Source organism: Crotalus tigris, unplaced genomic scaffold (assembly GCF_016545835.1).
Source record: "Crotalus tigris isolate CLP2741 ecotype Arizona unplaced genomic scaffold, ASM1654583v1 scf7180000020990.9691751010:1144802, whole genome shotgun sequence".
Classification (NCBI taxonomy): domain Eukaryota; kingdom Metazoa; phylum Chordata; class Lepidosauria; order Squamata; family Viperidae; genus Crotalus; species Crotalus tigris.
In genome coordinates, this window is record NW_024098300.1 from 804765 (window position 1) to 829081 (window position 24317).

General features: G+C 49.0%; 1 protein-coding gene across 4 annotated transcripts in view; it reads right to left on the minus strand.

Annotated features, from left to right (window-relative positions):
• Positions 1 to 8239: 8239 nt before the first annotated feature.
• CATSPERG (cation channel sperm associated auxiliary subunit gamma) overlaps positions 8240 to 24317 on the minus strand; it is a 34531-nt gene continuing 18453 nt past the window's right edge. For 2 of the 4 annotated variants that reach the window (XM_039369160.1, XM_039369161.1), the window contains exons 14-30: positions 24094 to 24205; positions 23580 to 23744; positions 23090 to 23208; positions 21993 to 22206; positions 21149 to 21211; positions 20696 to 20879; positions 19305 to 19432; positions 17908 to 17988; positions 17038 to 17094; positions 16263 to 16419; positions 15652 to 15715; positions 14688 to 14780; positions 14299 to 14397; positions 12782 to 12874; positions 12075 to 12174; positions 10731 to 10857; positions 8240 to 9174 (exon numbers count right to left, since the gene is read on the minus strand). In XM_039369160.1, coding sequence (XP_039225094.1) covers positions 9023 to 9174; positions 10731 to 10857; positions 12075 to 12174; positions 12782 to 12874; positions 14299 to 14397; positions 14688 to 14780; positions 15652 to 15715; positions 16263 to 16419; positions 17038 to 17094; positions 17908 to 17988; positions 19305 to 19432; positions 20696 to 20879; positions 21149 to 21211; positions 21993 to 22206; positions 23090 to 23208; positions 23580 to 23744; positions 24094 to 24205 — 2008 coding nt within the window. In that variant the 3' untranslated portion in view covers positions 8240 to 9022. The remainder of the gene's footprint in view (positions 9175 to 10730; positions 10858 to 12074; positions 12175 to 12781; positions 12875 to 14298; positions 14398 to 14687; positions 14781 to 15651; positions 15716 to 16262; positions 16420 to 17037; positions 17095 to 17907; positions 17989 to 19304; positions 19433 to 20695; positions 20880 to 21148; positions 21212 to 21992; positions 22207 to 23089; positions 23209 to 23579; positions 23745 to 24093; positions 24206 to 24317) is intronic. The other 2 variants (XM_039369162.1, XM_039369163.1) reach the window with 2 other exon arrangements.

Below are 24317 nucleotides of genomic sequence, written 5' to 3' on the forward strand. Positions count from 1 at the left end.
AAACACTGCAAGTTTGCAAACCTAGCTGGCTGAGGAATTCTGGGAGCTGAAGTCCAGCCAGTTTACTTTTGCAGACCTAGCTGGCTGAGGAATTCTGGGAGTTGAAGTCCGTCCAGCTTGTTTGCAAACCTAGCTGGCTGAGGAATTCTGGGAACTGAAGTCCAGCCAGCTTACTTTTGCAGACCTAGCTGGCTGAGGAATTCTGGGAGTTGAAGTCCACCCAGCTTAAGTTTGCAAACCTAGCTGGCTGAGGAATTCTGGGAGTTGAAGTCCAGCCAGCTTAAAGTTGCCAAGGTTGGAAGCTCTACTTTAGAATGTAGTGTGTTTTCCAGTCCAATCTCCACAGTGGCAGCAACAAACTCACAAACAAGGCAAGAAAGCCCGTCTCCTTTTCCTTGCGTTGATCCCCTGACCTTCAAAGGTAGCTTGCTCTTAAACTCGGAGATCCCTTTTAGCCCCGGCAGCAAATCCAATCTCTTCAAACCCCAGAGAGGCTTCCTGTTTTTATAACACACAGCCCCGGGTAGGAAACAGCATTAAGAGTTGTGCTGCAGGGCACAAAACCCTTCCAGTTGCTCGGTTGCATCTGTTAAAAGAAGCTCCTCGTTCGTTTGCTTTTCTCCCTTGGAGCGCTACTACATCGTTCCTGGCAGCCATCCTTCCTCCAGGGAGTCCGCCTTGGGCGATGTAAATAAATAGCAAAAAGGGATGTATAGATCTTGCCTTTTCATTGCTGGTCACCTCCACCCGAGGCCGAGGTTTCATCTTCCAGTAAGCCTGCATTTTTATCCCTGCGGAGAGATCAACCAGGTTTCCCAGCTCCAGGGGCGCATCCTTCCCAAAGGTGCAATAGTAATAGTAATAGTAGTAAAGTTGGAAGGGACCTTGGAGGTCATCTAGTCCACCCCCCTGCTCAGGCAGGAAACCCTACACCATTTCGGACAAATGGCTGTCCAGTCTCTTCTTAAAAACTCCCAGTGTTGGAGCATTCACCGCTTCTGGAGGCAGGCTGTTCCACTGGTTAATTGTTCTCACTGTCAGGAAGTTTCTCCTTAGTTCTAGGTTGCTTCTCTCCTTGATGAGTTTCCATCCGTTGCTTCTTGTCCTGCCTTCAGGCGCTTTGGAGAATAGCTTGACTCCCTCTTCTTTATGGCAGCCCCTGAGATATTGGAAGACTGCTATCATGTCCCCCCTTGTCCTTCTCTTCGTTAAAGTAGACATTCCCAATTCTAGCAACCGTTCCTTATATGTTTTAGCCTTCAGTCCCCTAATCATCTTTGTTGCTCTTCTCTGTACCTCCAGGGGTTAAAGTATTAATACCACTTTATGAAACGTTAGTAAGGCCACACCTGGAACACTCGTTTTGGTCACTGCATGGCAAAAAAGAGAGGTTGAAACTTGGGGAAAGTGCCACTAAGATGATTAAAGGCCTGGAGACTAAAAGATGGGAAGAACAGTTGCAGGATTTGGGAATGGCCAGTCTAGAGAAAAGGAGGAGTAGGGGGAGAGGGACATGATAGCAATCTTCCAATATCTGAGGATCTGCCTCAAAGAAGAAGGGGTCAAGCTATTCTCCAAAGCACCCGAAGGCAGGACAAGAAGCAACGGATGGAAACTCATCACGGGGAGAAGCAACCTGGAACCAAGGAGAAATTGTCTGACCCTGAGAACAATAAATCACAACAGAGTTGGAGGTCATCTAGTCCAACCCCCTGCTCAGGCAGGAAACTCTCTACCGTTTCAGACAAATGGTGGTCCAATCTCTTCTTAAAAACCTCCAGTGTTGGAGCACCCACAACTTCTGGAGGCAGGTTGTTCCACTGATTGATTGTCCTCACAGTCAGGAAGTTTCTCCTTAGTTCCAGGTTGCTTCTCTCCTTGGTTAGTTTCCATCCGTTGCTTCTTCTCCTGCCTTCGGGCGCTTTGGAGAATAGGTTGACCACCCCCCTCTTTTTTGTGGCAGCCCCTCAAAATACTGGAACGGGCAAAGGAGACAGAGGATTCCTGGCACCTTGACTGAAGCCACATTAACCTCCAAGGTAGGTTAATAATGGAGTCAACCACACACACATACACACACATGTTTCTGCTCCGTTTCGGCTTTTTCAGAAACCCACCTGGAAGGCACCAAAGCTACCAGAACCGGTTCCAAGTGTCCAGTTTTTCTAATTTGGCTTTTCTTGGGAGCCAGCAAGTTTTACCTTTTGCAAGTGAGGCTGAAGTTTTGGGTATCAAGAGCTCGGACTGCGGTCTGTAGATGGGCCTAAGAGATAGCATGGTTTCCAGGCGCCCCCCGGTGGCTAGCAGGAGAAAAGCAGCCTGTTCCTAAAACTCGACGGTGGTCGTCCGAACTAACTCTGGACCCCGATGTTGGGCGAGAGTACTTGGGGGAGGAAGAGTTGTGAGCCTGGTGACCCAAAGCAGCTTGTATATGAGGGGGGTCCTTGGTGGTCTCTGAGCTTGGTTGTTTTCTTGCAGACGTTTCGTGACCCAGCAAGGGAACATCATCATTGTTGAAGATAGTAGGGGTGTGGGGGGGGAGGAGGGGAAGGAGGAGGAAGAAGAGGAGGAGGAGGAGGAGGAGGAGGAGGAGGAGGAGGAGGAGGAGGAGGAGGAGGAGAGGAAGGGGGAGGAGGAGGAGGATTGGGGGGTCCTTGGTGCTCTCTGAGCTTGATTGTTTTCTTGCAGACATTTCATGACCCAACTAGGTAACATCACCACTGCTAAAGGGAGTGGGTGGCTGTGGAGAGGAGGAGGAGGAGGAGGAGGAGGAGGAGGAGGAGGAGGAGGAGGAGGAGGAGGAGGAGGAGGAGGAGGAGGAGGAGGACGACCATGGGGTCCTTGGTGCGCTCTGAGCTTGGTTGTTTTCTTGCAGACATTTCATGACTCAACTAGGTAACATCATCATCTCTGCTAAAGACAACAGAACATTTTGTGACTTCGCAACACAAAGGATGGCCAACATCCAAACGGCTCTTGCAGGCCCAGAGATAAATGTCCTATTTTCTATCAGTTTGTATTTGGGCTTTCTCTGAATTCCCCCCTTATCCTTTACAAGCCATGGTTTATTGCTTTGAAGAGTTAGGGCAGTCCCAGTTAACTGGGGCTGAAGCCATCAACTGTGGTTTAATTCAAAGGGCCAAGGAAAGCCTGAAGCAGAAGTTCCATGAAATGGCAATTTAGCCACCAAAGACCTTGGATGCTCTGGGCCCGATGGAACGCAGGGCTGTTGTGAATGTCAGAATGTCGCAGGGTAAAAAAAAAAGGGGGGGGGCTCCCAGCAGGAAGGCGGGAATCCAAATATAAGTTGACGGGCTGGTCCTTTGATTACAAGAAGGAAAAGCTGATTAAACCACGTTAAGCGGGATTAATGTGCAATTTGTTGAGATCCACTGAGATTCTCCAGAGTTTAAATGATGCCCCAGAGTCTTATTGCCCTGTTAATATGGGAAATTAAAGAAAAAGAATGGGGGAAAAAAAATCTGTTCACAGTTTCATGGGTATTTGGGCTGGAAGAAAGCATTCCGCAGCATTTAAAGCCTTGGTTTAATTTATTTTTAAGTTTGGCTGGAAATCCCCAAATCACCCCTTTGGGGCACAAATCAGATCCATTGCCAATTTATCACCTTGGAGAGGGGGGGGGGGTCTTCTTCTCTAGAGAGTCAGCTCTGAAAGCGGTCCCCGTCTTGCCTAATTCTATGTGACACCCATGACCAAAAGACTACCTCCAGGATAGGCAGTTTCTCCGCCTTTAATTGGGGACATTTCTTCCTTAATTCTCTTTAATTAGACAAATTGGCCGTGGCCTCCAGCAGTGGCAAAGAGGCCCTAATGGTGGAAGTCGGGAGGTTAATAGCAGCTAAAAATAGCTCCTGGATAAGGGCCCCGGAGTTGCAACGGGGAGCAAATTACATTCTTTCGTACTAAGAGGTGGAAGGGTGGTGGCTTGTGAAGTTCCGGAGGGCATGTTGGGATTGAACCCAATGCTCCTCGTTTTCCTGACGGCCAAGTAAACAGGCCATCTTCTCAAAAGTTTAGCCGAACGGCTAGCCAAAGTTAGACAGGTGCATGTTGGCTAGCCAAAGTTGGGCATGTGCATTTTTTTGAACATCCAGAGAGGTTTACGTAGAGCTCTCTCTACATGGGGTTGACCAAGTGGGCCTCCTCACTAGAGCAATGTTTCCCAACCTTGGCTGGGGAATTCTGGGAATTGAAGTCCACCCATCTTAAAAGTCGCCAAGGTTGGGAAACAATGCACTAGAGCAGTGGTTCTCAACCTGTGGGTCGCGACCCCATTTGGAGTTGAACGACCATTTCACGGGGGTCACCAAACAACGCAGTCTGACATTTTTTTCCCCCCTTTTCCTTAGCTGTGCTACTCCCTTTTATTCTATTGGCTTTTGAAAGCCAGTAGAATAGACTCTCTTGAATTGAGTCTAATTCTATTGGCTTTCAAAAGCCAATAGGAATTGTCCAGGCTGTCTCTGCCCTGCTGAGCCTGTCAAAAGTCCCATTCTGCAAACGGTGCTGCACCAGTTGAGTAGTCCTCGACTGACGACCGATTGAGTAGTCCTCGACTTACGACCGGTTGGGGGTCGCGGCATTAAAAAGGTTGAGAACCACTGCACTAGAGCGATCCTATCACTTTTCGGGATCTGGACGCTGTCTCTCTGTGGATGCAGCCTAGGACTCAAGCCAGGTCTGACTACAGGCAAATCCTTGATTTACAACTATTTGTTTAGAGACCGTTGTAAGTTATAACAGTACTGGGGGGGGGGAAGTGACCTGCGACCCATTTTTTGCACTTAACAACTGTTGCCAGGTCACACGATCAAAATGTGAGTCTCTGACAAACTCTAACTCGCTCTCTGAAATGATAACAGGGTGAGCATCGGAAAAAAAGATTAAAAAAACCCCAGTTTTCCTTTGCAGAATTGTCCATACCGCATCTACAGCTGAATTTGGAACATCATTTGACGGCTGTGGCTGGGAGGACCTTTGCACAAGTTCGTCTGTTGCACCAGTTGCGACCCTACCTGGACCGGGAGGCTCTCCTTACAGTCACTCATGCCCTTGTCACCTCACGTCTGGACTACTGCAACACGCTCTACCTGGGGCTACCCTTGAAAAGTATTCGGAGACTACAGTTGGTCCAGAATGCAGCCGTGCGAGTGATAGTGGGTGCTCCTCGATACACCCACGTTATACCTATCCTCCGTGAGCTGCACTGGTTGCCTATTGGTCTCCGGGTCCAATTCAAGGTGTTGGTTATTACCTTTAAAGCCCTATATGGCTCAGGGCCAGGCTATTTGTGAGACCGCCTACTATCTCATAGTTCCCTTCATCCAGTTAGATCCCACAGGCTGGGCCTCCTTCAGGCCCCGTCGGCCAAGCAGTGCCATTTGGCGGGGCCGCGGAGGAGGGCCTTCTCTGTGATGGCGCCCACGTCTTGGAATCAGCTCCCCCCCCCCAGAGATTAGGACCGCTCCCACCCTGTTGGTTTTCCGCAAGTTGCTTAAGACCTGGCTTTTCCGGCAGGCCTGGGGTTTTATAAAATCTGACCCCTGGATGACTGTTCTTGTACTGTTTGTTTTGTCATGTTTTATGGTGTTTTTATTGTTAGCCGCCCAGAGTCCTGCGGGAGTGGGGCGGCTTATAAATTTTAAAAATAAAATAAAATAAAATAAAATAAATAAATCTAGTAAGTAGGAGATTTTCAGCCGGAAGGCAGAAAACCATCACAACCGGTGGCCGGCCCATCCTATTGCAAACTCTTCAGGATGATTGTTATATGTTGCCTACTTTAGAGCCATACGGCCGTGTTTTTCCACCTTGGCAGTTTGAAAAGAGATGCCTGGCCGGCTGGGGAATTCTGGGTGTTGAAGTCCTCCCACTTGCAAGGTGGAGAAGCCCTAGGCAATGGGACAGAAGCGAGGCAAAGCCCTCCTTGATTTATCTCTGCCATTATTTGCCTTCCTGGGAGACTTTCAGCCCTTCGTATTTCTGCCTGAAAAGGAGGCCACCAGGTGCTGTCCTCCGCCTAGCGGAAGGCCTCTTCCCAGCCACCCCCCCACCCCAGCCACCCCTTATCTTTGGCCAGAGTCGTGATGGATTAAGGCAGGGACAAAGAACCGACTCCTGAATAGAAACGCGTCTTTGTCTCCGAGGGTCCCCGGAGCAACGCAGCATCGCTATCTACTGGTTTGAGATGCAGCGCTGCTGTCCAGTGATAAAAAAAAAATTAAAATTAAAAAAAAAAAAAACAGGCCCCTGGAGCCGGAGGCCGCTGCAGAGATCCTGTCCCGACAACAGCCCGGCTGGCTCTGGATACAAAAGAGACAGCTTCGCCCTGGGAGCGGATCTCAGGAGTGGCGTCTGCAGGACTATGCTGGGATCGCCTGCAGGACCCTGGACAGCTCCTGCCGGCCGGGGGGGGGGTGGAGCGAAGCCGAGAGAGCCCAATTCAGCCTTGCAGGGGTGCGAGGGGGGGGGTTCAGGGGTGGGGGGTCCGACCAGAATTGCTGCTCTGCTCTCCACACCACCCGTGTTTTCTCCTCTGCCTTCCAGTGCTGGGAACGGGGATACCAGCTGCTGAGCTGGCCGCCGATCTCTTCCCCCCCCCCTGCAAAAACTAGTTCTTGAATGGAATAGAGCTGGAAGGGACCCTGGAGGTCTTCCAGTCCAGCCCCCTGCTCGAGCAGGAGAACCTATGCCAGTGGTTCTCAACCTTTTTAATGCCGCGACCCCCCCCAACCGGTTGTAAGTCGAGGACTACTCCACCGGTCGTAAGTCGAGGACTACTCAACGGGTGCAAGCACCGTTTGCAGAAGGGGACTTTTGGCGGGCTCAGCAGGGCAGAGACAGCCTGGACAGTTCCTATTGGCTTTTGAAAGCCAATCGAATTAGACTCTATTCAAGAGAGTCTATTCTATTGGCTTTCAAAAGCCAATAGAATAAAAGGGAGTAACACAGCTAAGGAAAAGGGGGGGGGGGGAAATGGCGGACTGCATTGTTTGGCGACTCCCGTGAAATGGTCGTTCGACCCCAAATGGGGTCCCGACCCACAGGTTGAGAACCACTGACCTATACCATCTCAGACAAGTGACTGTCTAGTCTCTTCTTGAAAACCACCAGCGATGGAGCGCCCACGATTTCTGGTGGCCAGCTGTTCCACTGGTTGATTGTCCTGTCAGGAAGTTTCTCCTTAATTCCAGGTTGCTTCTCTCCTTGGTCAGTTTCCAACCATTGTTTCTCGTCCTGCCCTCTGGTGCTTTGGAGAATAACGTGACCCCCCCCCTCTTCTTTGTGGCAGCCCCTCAGATACTGGAAGACTGTTATCGTGTCTTCCCTATTTCTTCTTTTCTTTAAACTGGCCACACCCAAGTCCTGCAGCCGTTCTCCGTACGTTTTAGTCTCCAGGCCTTGGATCATCTTAGTTGATTTTCTTCAGAAGTGTCACCCTCTGGCCTCACTTGCGAGGGGTCCACTGTAAGGCAATCCACAGTTTGTGTTTGTGTGTCTGGGTGTGTGTGTGGATGCTCAGTCATGCTGGATTCCCTGCTCCTATCCGGAGGGGCTCCTTCTGCATCCAGAGGTGCCGACTGAGACCCGTGCAGAGCAGGGGGAAGTGGGGGTCCCGCTATCTGAGCTTCCCGTTCTTGCTTGGTCCCCAAGTCTTGCCCGGAGACACTCCTCAGAGGCGTCACAAGGGGTCGCTATGAAGAGAGGCAACACACACACACACGCACACACAAACACAAACACACATCTCTCTGCAGCCTATAGAGATAAAAAAGGATAGAGCTGCACACTCAGTTGCTTTCTCAGGATTACTCAAACGCCCAGAATTTCCCAGCCAGCTTGCTTTAAGATGGGTGGACTTCAAGTCCCAGAATCCCCCAGCCGGCCTGCTTTAATACGGATGGGGCATTCCAGAGCTTGCAGTCCATCCGTCTTAAAAGTCACTGAGGCCGAGGAACCTTGCTCTAAGCTTAACATCTTGTAATTTCTGTTTCTAAAGAGGGCAAGGTTGGTGTCTGCAGAGAAGTTCCACCAGGACCGAGGCGAAAGTGAAATGTTTTCCAGCTATGCAGTCTCCCAGTCTGGAAAGGCGGCAGAGGGTGCCCACCAGTGAAGCGTACCTAATCCGGAGCCCTTTCTGAAGCCGGTGGGTTTCTGGAACGACCGGCGGTGCCCAAAATAACCCAATGAAAAAGAATAGCAAATAGCCTGCCTGGACCCAAACATTTATTAAAACAAAACCAAATTCCGGAAACGACGAACAAACAATCAGAATCTCACCTGCCCTGCTGGTAAGGATTCTTAGTTTCTCTACCGCTCACATTTCTTTTTTTTAAACGGCGACCTCCTTGTTTAGTTTCACTCTGTAACAATTCCCAGCATCGAGATACGGAACTGCACCATCCGAGAGAGGATCGGGATAAAGAAGTACAATTTTTAGAAAACAGAAGGGAAGGGAAACCGGTGGCCTAACCGTAATAAAATACCCTAAACGAATTCAGGTTTGTAAGCGGCCCGAAGTCACCTCACGGTGAGCTGGGCGGGAAACAAAACCTAATGAATAAATAAATATAATAAAATAACAAGATCCGCTCCTGACTTGACCGTTCCACCCTCAACGGAAAAAAGATGCTTCAGTTGCGGTTCAGGAGGCTGTGATAGTTGGCTGCTTTGGCGGTGCCAGTTTATAGGTATGGTACGGGAGGGAATGGATGATTTTGGAATCCTTGGCAAGATTTGCTTTGCGAAGGCCTCAACCAAACAATTTGCTCCTCGGCAAAAGACAAATATCTGCCGTCTCGCTGCCTGGCACAATCTGCAGATGCGTGGCGCGGCCTGTCTGGGTCCCTTGGCCCCAAAATCAGACAGCTGGCGCTTACTATGTACAAGTAACGGTGAGAAAGAATCCGATCTTTCTTGGACAGTTGCCACAGATGAAGGATAACGCACGCAGGCACCAGAAAACCGCCCGATCCGATGAATTTGGCAAGTCACGGCGGGTCTACTGTGTCCCATGGTGGTGTGGCCCCTTTCTGGAGTGGATGTGGGAGGAGAAGGGGATATTAATGCTGGGATCCCCCTGACTGAGATCAGAAGGCAGCTTTTGAAGGGAGCTTTGACTGCTGAAGGAAGAGGAGAAGGTGAGGCTGGATTCTGGTAAGAAAAAAGACACAGGGAACAGACACCGGAGTTAAGAATTCGCTGGCAGAGCTGGCTCCCAGTTGCCTGTTACTTATAATTTTGGAAAGCCACCCAGTTCCATAAAGGTGGCCTAGAACGTGTAAAAGAGTCAGATTAAAAAACAAGAAAAGAAGAATATATATCCCATATTGCACTAACATAGGATAAAATCATCCTACGAAGCAGTTGGGTCTAGTACAGGGGTAGGCAACCTTGGCTCTTTTATGACTTGTGGACTTCAACTCCCAGAATTCCTGGGCCAGCCTGGCTCAGCTTGGAAACCTCTCCCTTTCCCCTCAGCATGGCTGGCTCAGGAATTCTGGGAGTTGAAGTCCACAAGTCACAAAAGAGCCAAGGTTGCCTATCCCTGGTCTAGTAGTTAAGATCCCGGGCTAGAAATCAGAAAACTGTGAATTCTAGTTCCACTTAAGGGATGAAAGCTGGCTGGGTGATTTTGGGCTAATCACCAAGTGGTTGTGAGTTCTAATCTCACTTGAGGCATGAAAGCCAGCTGACAGGAGAGAGCTGTGGTGGCACAGTGGTCAGAAGGCAGTATTGCAGGCTAACTCTGCCCACATCCAGGAGTTCGACCCAGACCGGCTCAAGGTTGACTCCAATCCTTCCGAAGTCGGTAAAATAAGGACTCAAGATTGTTGGGGGAGTGATATGCTGACTCTGTAAATAATAATAATAATAGTAGTAAAGTTGGAAGGGACCTTGGAGGTCATCTAGTCCAACCCCCTGCTCAGGCAGGAAACCCTACACCATTTCGGACAAATGGCTGTCCAGTCTCTTCTTAAAAACTTCCAGTGTTGGAGCATTTACTGCTTCTGGAGGCAGGCTGTTCCACTGATTAATTGTTCTCACTGTCAGGAAGTTTCTCCTTAGTTCTAGGTTGCTTCTCTCCTTGATTAGTTTCCACCCGTTGCTTCTTGTCCTGCCTTCAGGTGCTTTGGAAAATAGCTTAATTCCCTCTTCTTTATGGCAACCCCTGAGATATTGGAATACTGCTATCATGTCCCCCCTTGTCCTTCTCTTCATTAAACTAGACATACCCAATTCTACCCAATGCTGTAAAGCATTGTGAAGCGGTATATAAGTCTCTGATTGCTATTGCTAGAAGCTATGGGAGATGGACAACCCCCTCCGATAACTCGTGCAGTAAGGGCACGGAATATCCTAAATCCCAATTCTAGGACGGCAGGGGAGAAGAGCAGAAGATAGGTGAGATCCTGTGGACTTCAGCAGAAATGGACCAAGCAGAGTCATGTAGCGAGAAGAATCGGCGTTTCCTTCTTGACCCAGGGCGGGAAAGACGCAGCTTGAGCAAGGTGCCAAGGGCCAGGGAAGCAGAGTTGACTCTGGAGACACAACGCCCCACCTTCTCAAAGGTCCCTGGCGAGGCATATCGGCCACAAGTGGCCTCAGTGGCCGTCAAGCTCAAGATCACCTTTTGGTTGGCTGTAGGGTTGGGTGCAAGGTCAAGGAAACAGTCCAAAAAGGCCTCTCCAGAAGGACTGGACACTCACCAGCCCGAAATGCGATGACTTCCTCCAGTTTCCGCACCAGCCTGTTGCAGTGCTGTTTAAGCCAGGGAGCCACTACGTCTACTACGATGTACAGAACGACCAGTCCGATCACAGTAGCCATTGAAATCTGAGAGAAGGAAAGAGAGAAAGAAGGAGGGGAGGGGAATTCTTCAGCTAAGCTGGGACCTCCGCCCCCTTTGTCATTTTCTGATTATCCTGCTGGCCCAGGAATGCTCAGCCTTCCTTTTAGTTAGAATGGGGAGAAGAATTTGGGGTGGGGGACACACACACACACACACACACACACACACACACACACACACACCAGGTGAGATCTGGACAGACCCTTTCGGTCGTCTGAAAGCGGCTAAAAATCTAATCCTGCTAACTTGCCTCAACAGGAGCGTGTCATTCTGAAGGTGGCTAATGGCCTAAGACAGGGGTAGGCAACCTTGGCTCTTTTGTGACTCGTGGACTTCAACTCCCAGAATTCCTGAACCAGCATGGCGTAGCTTGGAAACCTCTGCCTTTCCCCACAGCGTGGCTGGCTCAGGAATTCTGGGACTTGAAGTCCACGAGTCATAAAAGAGCCAAGATTGAGAAATACAGGCCTAGGCCAGGGGTAGGCAACCTTGGCTCTTTTATGACTCGTGGACTTCAACTCCCAGAATTCCTGAGCCAGCCACGCTGAGGGGAAAGGGGGAGATTTCCATGCTGAGCCATGTCGTAAAAGAGCCAAGGTTGCCTACCCCTAGCCTAGGCCTGTATTTCTCAACCTTGGCCACTCGGAGATGGGTGGACTTCAACTCCCAGAATTCCTGAGCCAGCATTTATTTATTTATTTATGAGACTTATATACCGCTTTAAGTGCAAGCACTCTCTAAGCGGTGTACACCAGTAAGCAATGTATGTATATATATTTACATTGCCCCCAACAATCTGGGTCCTCATTTTACCTACCCCGGAAGGATGGAAGGCTGAGTCAACCTTGAGCCGGTGAGATTTGAACCGCTGACCTGCTGAACACAGTCAGCTAAAATGGCCTGCAGTACTGCACTCTGACTGCTGCGCCACCTCAGCATGGCTCAGCTTGGAAACCTCTGCCTTTCCCCTCAGCGTGGCTGGCTCAGGAATTCTGGGAGTTGAAGTCCACGAGTCATAAAAGAGCCAAGGTGGCCTACCTCTGGCCTGGGCCCAGGCCGCTTTATAACTTGTGGACTTCAACTCCCAGAATTCCTGAGCCAGCCACGCTGAGGGGAAAGGGGGAGATTTCCATGCTGAGCCATGTCATAAAAGAGGCAAGGTTGCCTACCCCTGAGGCTAGTCAAAGCCCAGCTATCTTACCTTCATTACATACAGGGCACGGTCAGGGCTGAGACGCAGGCCGTGGATGTGAATGATGAACTCCAAGGCATAGTCGCAGTAAGTGGTTTGATCCACCCCCCTGTGGAAGCAGACAAGACGGGAGACAGGTGGAACACCGGAGCAACGCATCCATCCTTTTTTTAAAAAAAATTCCCTCTCGACACAGAGATTACATCTCAGTGCAGGCTCTTCCTAGTTTTCTCAGCCTTGGCGACTTTAAGAAGTTCGGCTTCAACTCCCAGAATTCTGGCGCAAAAGACTGAATCCACACATCAAGATCCAACAGAACCAATTTACTGCTAATCAGGCCTATGCAGAGGAATCTTCCCAGCTAACATTGAGCACCTGCTTGGAGTTAGATCAGGGTCAATGGAATTCAAGGGAGAGTTGGACTTAGTTCATTCGTGGCTGCGTAGAGATTCTAGGCTGATTCCTCTTTTAATTCCGCCCTCAGGTTCTGCCACGTCTTAAAATTACTGAGGATGAGAAACATTGTTCTGCATAATTAATCCAATAGATTCCAGATCGTGGCCCTCAACTCTTGCAGCAGGCTAATAATTCAATAACGAAACGCTACACACCAGATGCACACGCGCACCCACACAATCCACCCTTAGAAAAAGCTCTCCCGGGCAATCTGGCCTGATTTTACCCCGCTGAGTAACCCATTTCGCAATCGCAAGTACCTGTTGGATACTTTTATCACAAAGTAATAATCGGGAGCAGCCATACTTTGGGGGACGATATCGTAACATGGAGAATCTTTTTGACAAATCCACCTAAAAGGAAAAAAAAGAGAGGATTTGCGCCAAGCAAGATCATACGACGGGCTGCTTCATCTCTCTCCGGGTGGAATCCCGTTTTTTAAAAGATTGGTTTGGGATGGGTGTGCAATCCAGTAGGGGAAGTTAACAAGGAAGTCTGTGTTGAAGGAGTCCTGAATGGAGACAAGGCAGGATTTGCACGTGGCTCTGAACTACAAAGTATGGCACCCTGTGTGAGCTAAGCCCTTTTCATTTATCCCACAAACCCAAATGTAAAATCTTAGGTTAAAGAGAACCCAATCTGTGGGGTCCTTGATGCTCTCAGAGCTCGGGGGTATTCTTGCAGACGTTTCATTACCCAACTAGGTAACATCATCAGTGCTAGAAGGGAGTGGGGGTTTCGATCTCTCTTTATATACAAGTGGCTTTCCTTGCCAATACTGGTGGGGGCAGGGCTTTTCTCTTTGACAATTCCTTGATTAGGGAACTATTTAATTAGGGAGCTACCTAATTAGCAAACTTTAGCTGTTGGAGCCTGTGGTACTCTCTGATCTGGGTTGCTTTCCTGCAGACGTTCCATTACCCGACTAAGGAACATCATCAGGGCTACAAGAGAGTGGGGTCTGCTCTCTGTTTATAGACTTGTGCTGTCAGTGTTGGTGGGAGAGGTCTTGGTGGTTCCCTAATTAAGCTGTTGTTTAGAGTTTGATGGTTGGTCTGAGTTGGTAGATTCTTGATTGGGGTGTTGTTTCCTTCTTGATCGTTGGTCTAGCCCAGGGAGAGGAAACCTTGGCTCTTTTATGACTCGTGGACTTTTAACTCCCAGAACTCAGGAATTCTGGGAATTGAAGTCCACAAGTCATGAAGGGGCCATAATTCCCCCATGCTGGCTCAGGAATTCTGGGAGTTGAAGTCCGCGAATCATGAGGGGGCCATAGTTCCCCCATGCTGGCTCAGGAATTCTGGAAATTGAAGTCCACGAGTTATGAAGGGGCCATAGTTCCCCCATGCTGGCTCAGGAATTCTGGGAGTTGAAGTCCTAGAGTCATGAAGGGGCCATAGTTTCCCCATGCTGGCTCAGGAATTCTGGGAATTGAAGTCTGCAAGTCATGAAGGGGCCATAGTTCTCCCATGCTGGCTGAGGAATTCTGGGAGTTGAAGTCCACTAGTCATGAAGGGGCCATAGTTCCCCCACGCTGGCTCAGGAATTCTGGGAGTTGAAGTCCACGAGTCTTGAGGGGGCCATAGTTCCCCCATGCTGGCTCAGGAATTCTGGGAGTTGAAGTCCATGAGTCATAAAAGAGCCAAGGTTGCCTACCCCTGCTCTAGCCCAATCTCTATCCAAGCCTCTTTCACTGGAGGGGAGAATACGGAGAGTCCGGTCAGAAACAGATCTGCACACCCCAAACAGATAGCACGTCTTTCGCAGTAGAACTTACACAATTCCGGAGTTGGTTCCAGAAAGGACTGGAAAGCCTTCGTCGTTGGTTTGATTAATTTCTATGTCGGCTCTCGCCCATATCAAAGCGGACTCGTTACTAGGGAGATTCAGATCGAGACAGCTGGTCTTCGCAAAGGTCTACAGGGGAGTCGAGAGCCCCTTCCCCCTTTTGCAGCAGATCCCCCACTCCCTACTGCCCCACGCTCTACGTGGGGCTACCCTAGAAGACTATTCGGGAAGCTACTGCCGGAGCAGAACACAGCGGTGTGCACAGTTGGGGGGGGTAGGGGGGGCGACGGCTACACGTATAACACCGTTTTGCACGAGCGGCACTGGTTCCCCGTTTGCTTCAGACCGGGGCTACGCAGCAGCCTGGTGGAAAGTCACCTGTTGGTGTTGTATTTCACGATCTCTTCCTGAGTGAAGTATCTGATGTTGCTCTGCGAAAAGGCCCCTCCGCCAATGATGCTAAAGAGGTAGCTGTCAAGAGAACGAGGAAGAGGAAGGGGATGTTATGCAGTCCTCTTACACCAGTGGTTCTCCACCTGTGGGTCGGGACCCCATTTGGGGTTCAACGACCATTTCACGGGGGGTTGCCAAACAACGCAGTCCGCCATTCCCCCCCCCCCCTTTTCCTTAGCTGTGCTCCTCCCTTTTATTCTATTGGCTTTTGAAAGCCAATCGAATAGACTCTCTTGAATAGAGTCTAATTCTATTGGCTTTCAAAAGCCAATAGGAATTGTCCAGGCTGTCTCTGCCCTGCTGAGCCCGCCAAAAGTCCCATTCTGCAAACGGTGCTGCATCAGTTGAGTAGTCATCGACTTACGGTTGGGGGTCGTGGCATTAAATAGGTTGAGAACCACTGTCTTACACAATCCCCCTTTTGGTAGAGAGAGAGAGAGAGAGAGAGAGAGAGAGAGAGAGAGAGAGAGAGAGAGAGACCTAGAACTAAGGAGAAACTATCTGACAGTTAGAACAATCCATCAGTGAAACAACCTGCCCCCAGAAGGTGTGAATGCTCCAACACTGGAAATTTTTAAGAAGAGACTGGACAGCCATTTGTCTGAAATGGGATAGGGTTTCCTGCCTGAGCAGTGGGTTGCACTATGACCTCCAAGATCCCTTCCAACTTTATTATTATTATAAAGAGAAAGAGAAGAGAGCCAGCCTTGATCCAGTCTTCTTCCCCTTTGCCCTGGACACCCCCTTGTGAAGCAGATTAGCTCTTGAGGACACATGCCCCTGTCTTATTGCCCAAACCCCAAGGGCAATGCCCGGAGGGCCCCATTCTCCACCCCGCTCCCAATTCTCAGCTCTACCAGGCCTGAGACCCTTCCCCCACCACGCTTACCTGCCATGGAATTGTCCCGAGTCGCCTGTCACCATGTCTTGGATCAAGAAGGATGGGAAGAACACTGCAAGGAAAACAAGGAAGTGTCTTGCTTCAAGCTGCCAAACTAGAGTAGACTGGAACACAGCAGGGGTACTAGCAGCATTCCCAGCCTGACTCTGGAAAGGTTTCCAGCAGGTGATTGGCTCAAATCCAACACCAAGCCTTGAAGCTGGCTCTGGAGGAACTGGATTCACACATTTTTGCATCTCATGGAGGAGGAGGAGGAGGATTGGGGGCTCCTTGGTGCTCCCTGAGCTTGATTGCTTTTTTGCAGACGTTTCATGACCCAACTAGGTAACATCATCACTGCTAAAGGGAGTGGGTGGCTGTGGAGAGGAGGAGGAGGAGGAGGAGGAGGAGGAGGAGGAGGAAGAGGAGGAGGAGGAGGAAGAGGGGGAAGAGGACCGTGAGGTCCTTGGTGCTCTCTGAGCTTGGTTGCTTTTTTGCAGACGTTTCATGACCCAGCTAGGTAACATCATCAGTGCCAGAAGGGAGTAGGGTTGCAGTGTGGAGGAGGAGGAGGAGGAGGGGGGGGGAGGAGGAGGAGGAGGTCATCCAAAGCCACTTACCATCGCTGAAGAAAAAACAGGGCATTTCTGGATCTGGCTCAACACAGTCAAAGTAGCGCTTGTTCTTCTCCGTGGTGTAATTCTTTGTATACGTGATGTCAAACGCCAATCTCTTGCCTGGGGGGCACCCAATATAAATCCCCATGGTATCAGTACCCTGCGGGCCAACAAAGAAATAGGTGAGCTATGAATTTATAAACATTCATGTACAGAATCCATTTTACAGATGTTCCAAAGTAATGGTAAAAACAACTCAGATATGAACGGTAGTGCATGATCGGAAGGGAGGGGATAAATACTTCCAAAAAACAGAGGGAGAGAAATATTTATACAGTTTCAGGATGGGGTTTTAGGTCAGTGTCCAGAATTGAGAAGAGGGTTGGACTGGAAAACCTCCAAGGTCCCTTCCAACTCTACTATACTGTTACTACCAAGTTCCTCTATGGCAGGGGTGTCCAAACGTGCAGATTTCAGCTCCCAGAATTGACCAGCTAGGAGATTCTGGGAGTTGAAGTCCACAAGTCTTAAAGTGGCCAAGCTTGGATAACCCTGCTCTACGGGAAGAAATTCTAACTGGGCAGTCTTGAAGATCGGATATCCATTTTGTTACTCATTTTATTCTGTATTTTACAGCACGCAGGTTATTTTCCACCGCTTTCAGGTTCAATTGTTTAGAATAAATCAGTCCTTCTGCGTCGTCTCCTTGCTGTTTGCCTGTTGGAAGGAAAAGGCAATGGGAAAGAAATGAAATTCCTTCTCCGGGAATTCATATTACCTTCAACTGTGGGGCCAGGGTTGTATGGTGATAACAGGACATTTCCGAACGGACAATCTAAGAAAAGTGGAAAAAAGCAGAAAGAAACAGTTTCACCAGCCACAAGTAAGTCAGAACAGGCCACTCTTCGGTAGAGGTGAGAAGTAAAATGGCTGCAGATTGAATGGTTATGGCACTAGGGTAGAAGCTGGCAGCTGCGAGTTCTAGTCCTGCCTTAGGCATAAAAGCCAGCTCCGTGGCTTTGGACCAATCACCAGGAGACTGGGAGTTCTAGTCCCGCCTTAGGCATGAAAGGCAGCTGGGTGACTTTGGACCAATCACCAGGAGACTGGGAGTTCTAGTCCCGCCTTAGGCATGAAAGCCAGCTCTGTGGCTTTGGACCAATCACCAGGGGACTGGGAGTTCTAGTCCCGCCTTAGGCATGAAAGGCAGCTGGGTGACTTTGGGCCAATCACCAGGAGACTGGGAGTTCTAGTCTCGCCTTAGGCATGAAAGGCAGCTGGGTGACTTTGAGCCAATCACCAGGAGACTGGGAGTTCTAGTCCCGCCTTAGGCATGAAAGGCAGCTGGGTGACTTTGGACCAATCACCAGGAGACGGGGAGTTCTAGTGCCGCCTTAGGCATGAAAGCCAGCTGGGTGACTGGGGTTGGGGCAGTCACTTTTCCTCATCCCAACCCACCTCACAGGGCTGTTGTTATGGGGAAAATAAGAGGAAGAAGGAGTACTAGGTATGTTTGCCATCTTGAGTTACTTAATCTAAAGTGATAAAGGGGGGATGCAAATCAAATCAATACATTAGTAAACCAAAAAACAAAGCTAACATATATCGAATAGCGATACGTAGATTTTTGGAACTACTGTCAACTCACCTTTAAGCCAGCTGAGCTTTTCAAAAGGTTCTTCCCACTGAGCTGCTGTATTGGGTACTTCCCATTGTCTTTAATGGTTACCTGTTTTTTTTTTTGGGGGGGGGGAGAAGTCAGGTGTAGCTTAAATTGCCTAAATAAAGATGCTGATTCTTTCTGTCGTTCTCGAACCAGGCGCCAACGTTCTATACCATTGTTTCTCAACCTCATATATGGGTTCCAGCTCCTAGAATTCCCCAGCAGACATGGGAGCTGAGGTCCACCCATCTTAAAGTGGCTGAGGTTGAGAAACAATTGCCCCACACTAAAAGAATAACAGAGTTGGAAGGGACTCCATACCCACACTGGAAGAGACTGGACAGCCTTTTGTCTGAAATGGGGTAGGGTTTCCTGCCTGAGCAGGGGGTTGGATAGATGACCTCCAAGGTCCTGTCCAACTTTATTATTATCCCCTGCTCAGGCTTACCATTTCAGACAAATGGCTGTCCAGTCTCTTCTTAAAAACTTCCAGTGTTGGAGCATTCACCGCTTCTGGAGGCAGGCGGTTCCACTGGTTAATTGTTCTCACGGTCAGGAAGTTTCTCCTTGTGGACTTCAACTCCCATAATTCCTCAGCCAGGCAACTTTAAGTCCACAGGTCTTAAAAATTGCCATGTTTGGAGATGCCCTGCCCTGGGAAGCAACCACGCCATTGGCTCGGTCATCTCTAGATGATAGGAAGTGGTGGGGATGTTCGTTCCAAGTTCAATTTTGTAGGTAATAATAATAATAATAATAAAGTTGGAAGGGACCTTGGAGGTCTTCTAGTCCAACCCCCTGCTCAGGCAGGAAACCCTACACCATTTCGGACAAATGGCTGTCCAGTCTCTTCTTAAAAACTTCTAGTGTTGGAGCATTTACTGCTTCTGGAGGCAGGCTGTTCCACTGATTAATTGTTCTCACTGTCAGGAAGTTTCTCCTTAGTTCTAGGTTGCTTCTCTCCTTGATTAGTTTCCATCCATTGCTTCTTGTCCTGCCTTCAGGTGCTTTGGAAAATAGCTTGACTCCCTCTTCTTTGGGGCAGCCCTGAGATATTGGAATACTGCTATCATGTCCCCCCTGGTCCTTCTCTTTGTTAAACTAGACTACCCAATTCTAGCAACCGTTCCTTATATGTTTATCCTCCAGCCCCCTAATCATCTTTGTTGCTCTTCTCTGTACTCTTTCTAGAGTCTCAACATTTTTTTTACATCGTGGTGACCAAAACTGGATGCAGTATTCCAAGTGTGGCCTTACCAAGGTGTTTGATAAGCATGTTGCGAAACCCAAATCCCCAACTGCGCAAGGAAGGGAGACATATCAATAAACGAATAATCTACAGACCTGCAGGCTAGGGCAAATGAACAATTATCTGGGCTTACGCGATATAACACCGATCCTCTGCTGATGAGTTCCTGCCTCTGCAGTTCTGTCTGGACGTACTCGGGATGGGCCAAAATGATAGCCAGCCAGATATAGTGGAGGGAATTTTCTTCGGCCGTCTCTCCCACTGTAGGCAAAAAAAGCACAACGGTCGAGGATGTGCGTGCGTGCGGCACCCACAAACACCTACACACGCTGTCTGGGACCTTCTCACTCTCCAACGAACCGTCTGGGACCACGCCAAAAGCAAAGGCAGAGAGAGAAATGGCCCCTTCTGTTCCCAAGGCCATTCTACCGCTACATTGGGTAGGGAGGAGAAAGAGACAGGTATAGTCCTCGACGTAGGACACAATTCAGCCCAACATTTCTGTGCTTAAGTGAGACGTTTGTTAAAGAGAGTTTTTGCCCTCATTTTATGGCAAAAATGGCTATAAAACGGGCAGGGGGGGAAACTAACCTAATAACTGACTTACTTAACAATGGGAATTTTGGACTCAGTCGTGGTTGTAAGAACCTGTACATTTAAATGCAGTAACTGAGGAACAAGCGTTAATATCTTGAATCGTACACAGATAAAACAGGTTAGGCCTTCTAGATTAAGCAAAGACAGAGAGACACAGACCCTTCACAGACACAGACAAACCCACATTCCCCCACCCCAAATAACCAAGGTGAAACTAACCAAGCTCTGCACCATCCATAAATGAAGACTTTAAGTCTTCTTACTGATCTAACTAAGCAGCTAGTAGATCCAACTAAGCAGCTAGTAGGTTCAACTAAGCAGCTAAGCAGTTAGATCTAAATAAGCAGCTAGTAGATCCAGCTAAGCAGCTAGTAGATCCAGCTAGGCAGCTAGTAGGTTCAACTAAGCAGCTAAGCAGTTAGATCTAAATAAGCAGCTAGTAGATCCAGCTAAGCAGCTAGTAGGTTCAACTAAGCAGCTAAGCAGATCTAAATAAGCAGCTAGTAGATCCAGCTAAGCAGCTAGTAGGTTCAACTACGCAGCTAAGCAGTTAGATCTAAATAAGCAGCTAGTAGATCCAGCTAAGCAGCTAGTAGATCCAGCTAAGCAGCTAGTAGGTTCAACTACGCAGCTAAGCAGTTAGATCTAAATAAGCAGCTAGTAGATCCAGCTAAGCAGCTAGTAGATCCAGCTAAGCAGCTAGTAGATCCAGATAAACAGCTAACAGAATTCAACATCACAGCTAGGTTAAAACACGGATTGCCTTCTTGGTTTTTATTTTTCTTCTCCTGTGGCTTTTAATCTTGTTTTTAAGTTTTGTTAGCCGTCCAGAGCCATGAATCTGAGCTGGGAATTCCTATAAATTGAATGAGGGAGGGAAGGAGAGAGTGAGGGATGCTCCCCCCAAGGAGCCACCAAGGTCCTTACGGCTCTCTCGGGCTGTCCTGATGGTCAGGAAGACGTTAAAAGAGTAGGCTGTATTCTTGTCCAGGTAGATGGTATCGGGTACATCGTTATCCGGCATCAAGTTGTAAATTTTGGCATAGTTGGCCATGTCAACATAGATGCCCCCCAATGATTTCCAGTTGCTTGCCTTATAGTTGAAATATTCCTGGGGGGGGGGAAAGAGGGAGAGGGAGGGAGAAGCCAAGTAAGTTCCAGAAGGATCGATTGTATGGTTCACCTTTACGTTCTTTTGTGGTCACGAAGCACAAGAGAACAGGAGAATTTAGCAGCCTCCCACGACAACCCAACCCACAACTACACTGTTGTTGCACGTTTTACTGTTTTCCCATCATTCCAATTTTGCGGGGCTTGGAAAGAGGTTTTAAGTAGTGCAAAGGCTGAGAAAGGATGTGCAGGGTTTTGTTTTTTCCTTACGGCCTCTTCTTTCTGGTTCTTCCACCAGCGCCAGGTGGGGTCGTGGACGGGGTCTGCATAAGACTGAGGAGACAAGATGAAATGATTAAGTGAAGATGTAATATATCACCTATTCCAGCTCAAGTCTATTACTGTTATGTAGGGGGCCTATATCAACAGTATATTAGTTTTTAAGGGCTTCTATTTTTGCCCTGATCATTTTTTAATTTTTTTTCTTTTTTGTTTCTTTTCACACTGCAATCTAACACAGGTGGTCCTCGGTTTACAACAGTTCGTTTCGTGACCGTCTGAAGTTACACCGGCCTTGAAAAAAAGCGACTTATAACCATTCTTCGCACGACCGTTGGAGCATTCCCCCATAGTGACGTCATCAAAATTCGGACCTTTGGCAACTGACTCGTATTTATGACCGGGTCACACGATCCCCTTTTGCGACCTTCCGGCGAGCCAAGTCAAGGGGGGGGGGAAGCCCGGTTCCCTTTACAACTGTGTCACTAACTTATCCACTGCAGTGAGTCACTTCACAACTGTGGCAAAAAAAAAAAAAGTCGTAATGTGGGGCAAAGCTCATTTAACGAATGTCTCACTGAAAAACAGAAATGTTGGGCTGAACTGCGGTCGTTAAGTCAAGGACTACCTGTGTTTCACCCACACCCACACACCCCTTCTCTCTGTGTTTCTTTCCACCCAGCGGGTTGTCAGAACGGGACGCCTCCCTTTTTGCAGAGACGTCCCACGAATTTCTCCCCAAAGGCTGCTGCAGTGAGCCCGGAGGCCAGGCCACGCGTCTCCCCAGCCACGGACGACCCTTCCCGTGCCCGGAAAAAACGGATTCGGTCCTCACTCTGTGATAGGAGGTGTGCAGCTGAAGCAATTGGTAGACCAGGCCCTGGTAGACGGTGAGCGACCTCTCATCGTGGAATCCGGATTTCTCCATGACGTCTGGAGGCGTGGCCCAGTAATGCTCCACTCGAGTAAAGCGCTGTGGGTGTGGCAGATCCAGCACGCGCAAGGCAGCAAAGGGGCAACGGTGGGTGAACCGGATGTAGTCTTTCCCGCTGGGGAGAGAGAAGCCGTGGCCCCCGTTTGGCAGGCCTTCCGAAGAGGAATGCTACAGTAGGGGAGGCACCGTGACTGGCAGGGTGGAGGAGGGATCAAGGGCAGAGCTAGTCTAGCATCACTGGGGAACCACAAAAGGACTAGAACCGACCCCAACCTCAGAGAGTTCCTGGGAACTTTATCTATCGGTTCCCAAGAGAAAGCTGTCCAACTGGGGAGACTCCCATATTATACGCAGAATGTAATAGAGTAGTTAGTGGGAATTCTGCACCTGTGGCTCTAGTCCTGCCTTTGTCGTGAAAGGCTGGGTGACTTTAGGCCAAGCACCAGGAGACAGTGAGTTCTGGTCCTGCCTTTGTCATGAAAACCAACTGGGTGGCTTTAAGCCAATCACTAGAAGACAATGAGTTCTAGTCCTGCCTTAAGCGTGAAAGCCAGCTGGGTGGCTTTAGGCGAATCACTAGGAGACAGTGAGTTCTAGTCCTGCCTTAGCCATGAAAGCCAGCTGGGTGGCTTTAGGCCAGTCACTAAGAGCCCGACCCCCAAATGGAGAACCACTGCGGTAGGCAAAGGGGTGAAGAACAAGACCTGTTACGACACTCAACCACATTCACCGACTTCCCTTCAGCTTCCTCACGTGCTTTTTCTCTGCGGATCGTCCTGGTTTCTCAGGGTGGGGGTGGGGGGAAACGGGGTCCACTCTAGACGAAATCTAACATCCAGCTGTACTTGCTGAGAAGGGCCAACGGAGGGAGGAAGCCCAGAAGTGGTCAAAGGAAGGAGAGCAGGGCCAGGGCTGTTCCCCAGCAGCCTTTCTTCTCCCGTCGGTTGGCTCCGCCGGACGCTGGGAAAAAAAGGCCGAGTCGCTGGTCTCCCACTCACTTGAACGTCATCTTTTTGTGAGGTGTGCTGATCAGCAGATCGTACGTCAGGACGGTATCCTGAGGGAAATCCCTCTTCAGGAGCCTTTCTTTGCCAGGACCAGCTACCGTATAAACCAGCTGCAAAAAAAAAAAAAAGAAAAAGAAAAAGGACGCTGATTTAACAACAGCAGAGGCAAAAGACAAAAGGCACAATCTCCACCTCGCTTTTGCCTTTACGGGCAGTCCTTGACTTGCATAGAGAAATCTAACTCCTTCCGTTCCCCACCCTCCAGCCAGAGCTGAAGAAGCTCCTTGGAGGAGAAGCGAAACCTCTTCAGAGAAAAACAAGGAAGTCCAGTGGCCTCATGGAAAAAAAAAAAAAAGCACCTTTGGGATAATGATGACCTGGACGACGGAGAATCTCCACGGACAAATCCATAAGGACCTTGCCAGACCCCTTTGCTTCTGAGGAACTTCCCGGAGGCCCCACATTGGCCTGTCTCACCCACCTCGTGCAAGCCTTCCTTGTTGTAGAATATGCTGACGATGGCCTGTTTGGCTGACTGGGGGTATCTCGTAGACCCTCTCATCGTTTGGAGAGCAACAAACTTATTCCAGGCATCCGAAGGATAAACCTTTCTAAATGCTATGCCGTTTTCATTCGACACCCAGAGCTATGAGGAGAGGGAGAGAGAGAGAGAGGAAAAAAAAAAAAGGGGGGGGGGGAGATAATTCATGCAAAACTATTTGGCAGACACATATCTGAGCTAGAAGATAAGAGATTTAACAACCCCAGATTTGGAGACTAAGGGCATTATCCTGAAGGAAACCCCTCTTCATCATTCTTTATTGGCCACGAATATCCTTGATATAAATCAGCTGCCAAAAAGAAAAAAAAGAGAGAGCCCAGCGAAACGGACACCGGTTTAACAAACATAGATTCAAAGACATAAGTCATATTCTTTAGTTCTTGGCTTACAACCGTTCGTTTAGTGACTATTCTGATTCTGATAATAGACTTACCTCCTCCCTGTCTGTCACAACAGCAAAAGGCCCTTTAAAAGAGAGAACAAAATCCTTGATGGGAGAGTCACTTGGGAAATTGGAAAGGTAGATGTAATTCGTCATATCTTGGCTGGAAAGGAAAGCAAAAAAAAAAAAGGGGGGGGGAATGCCGTCATTAGGTTGACCAGTGGGCCAACTTCAGTTTGGAGAGCCACTTTGGGATAATGGTTAAAATGCTGGCC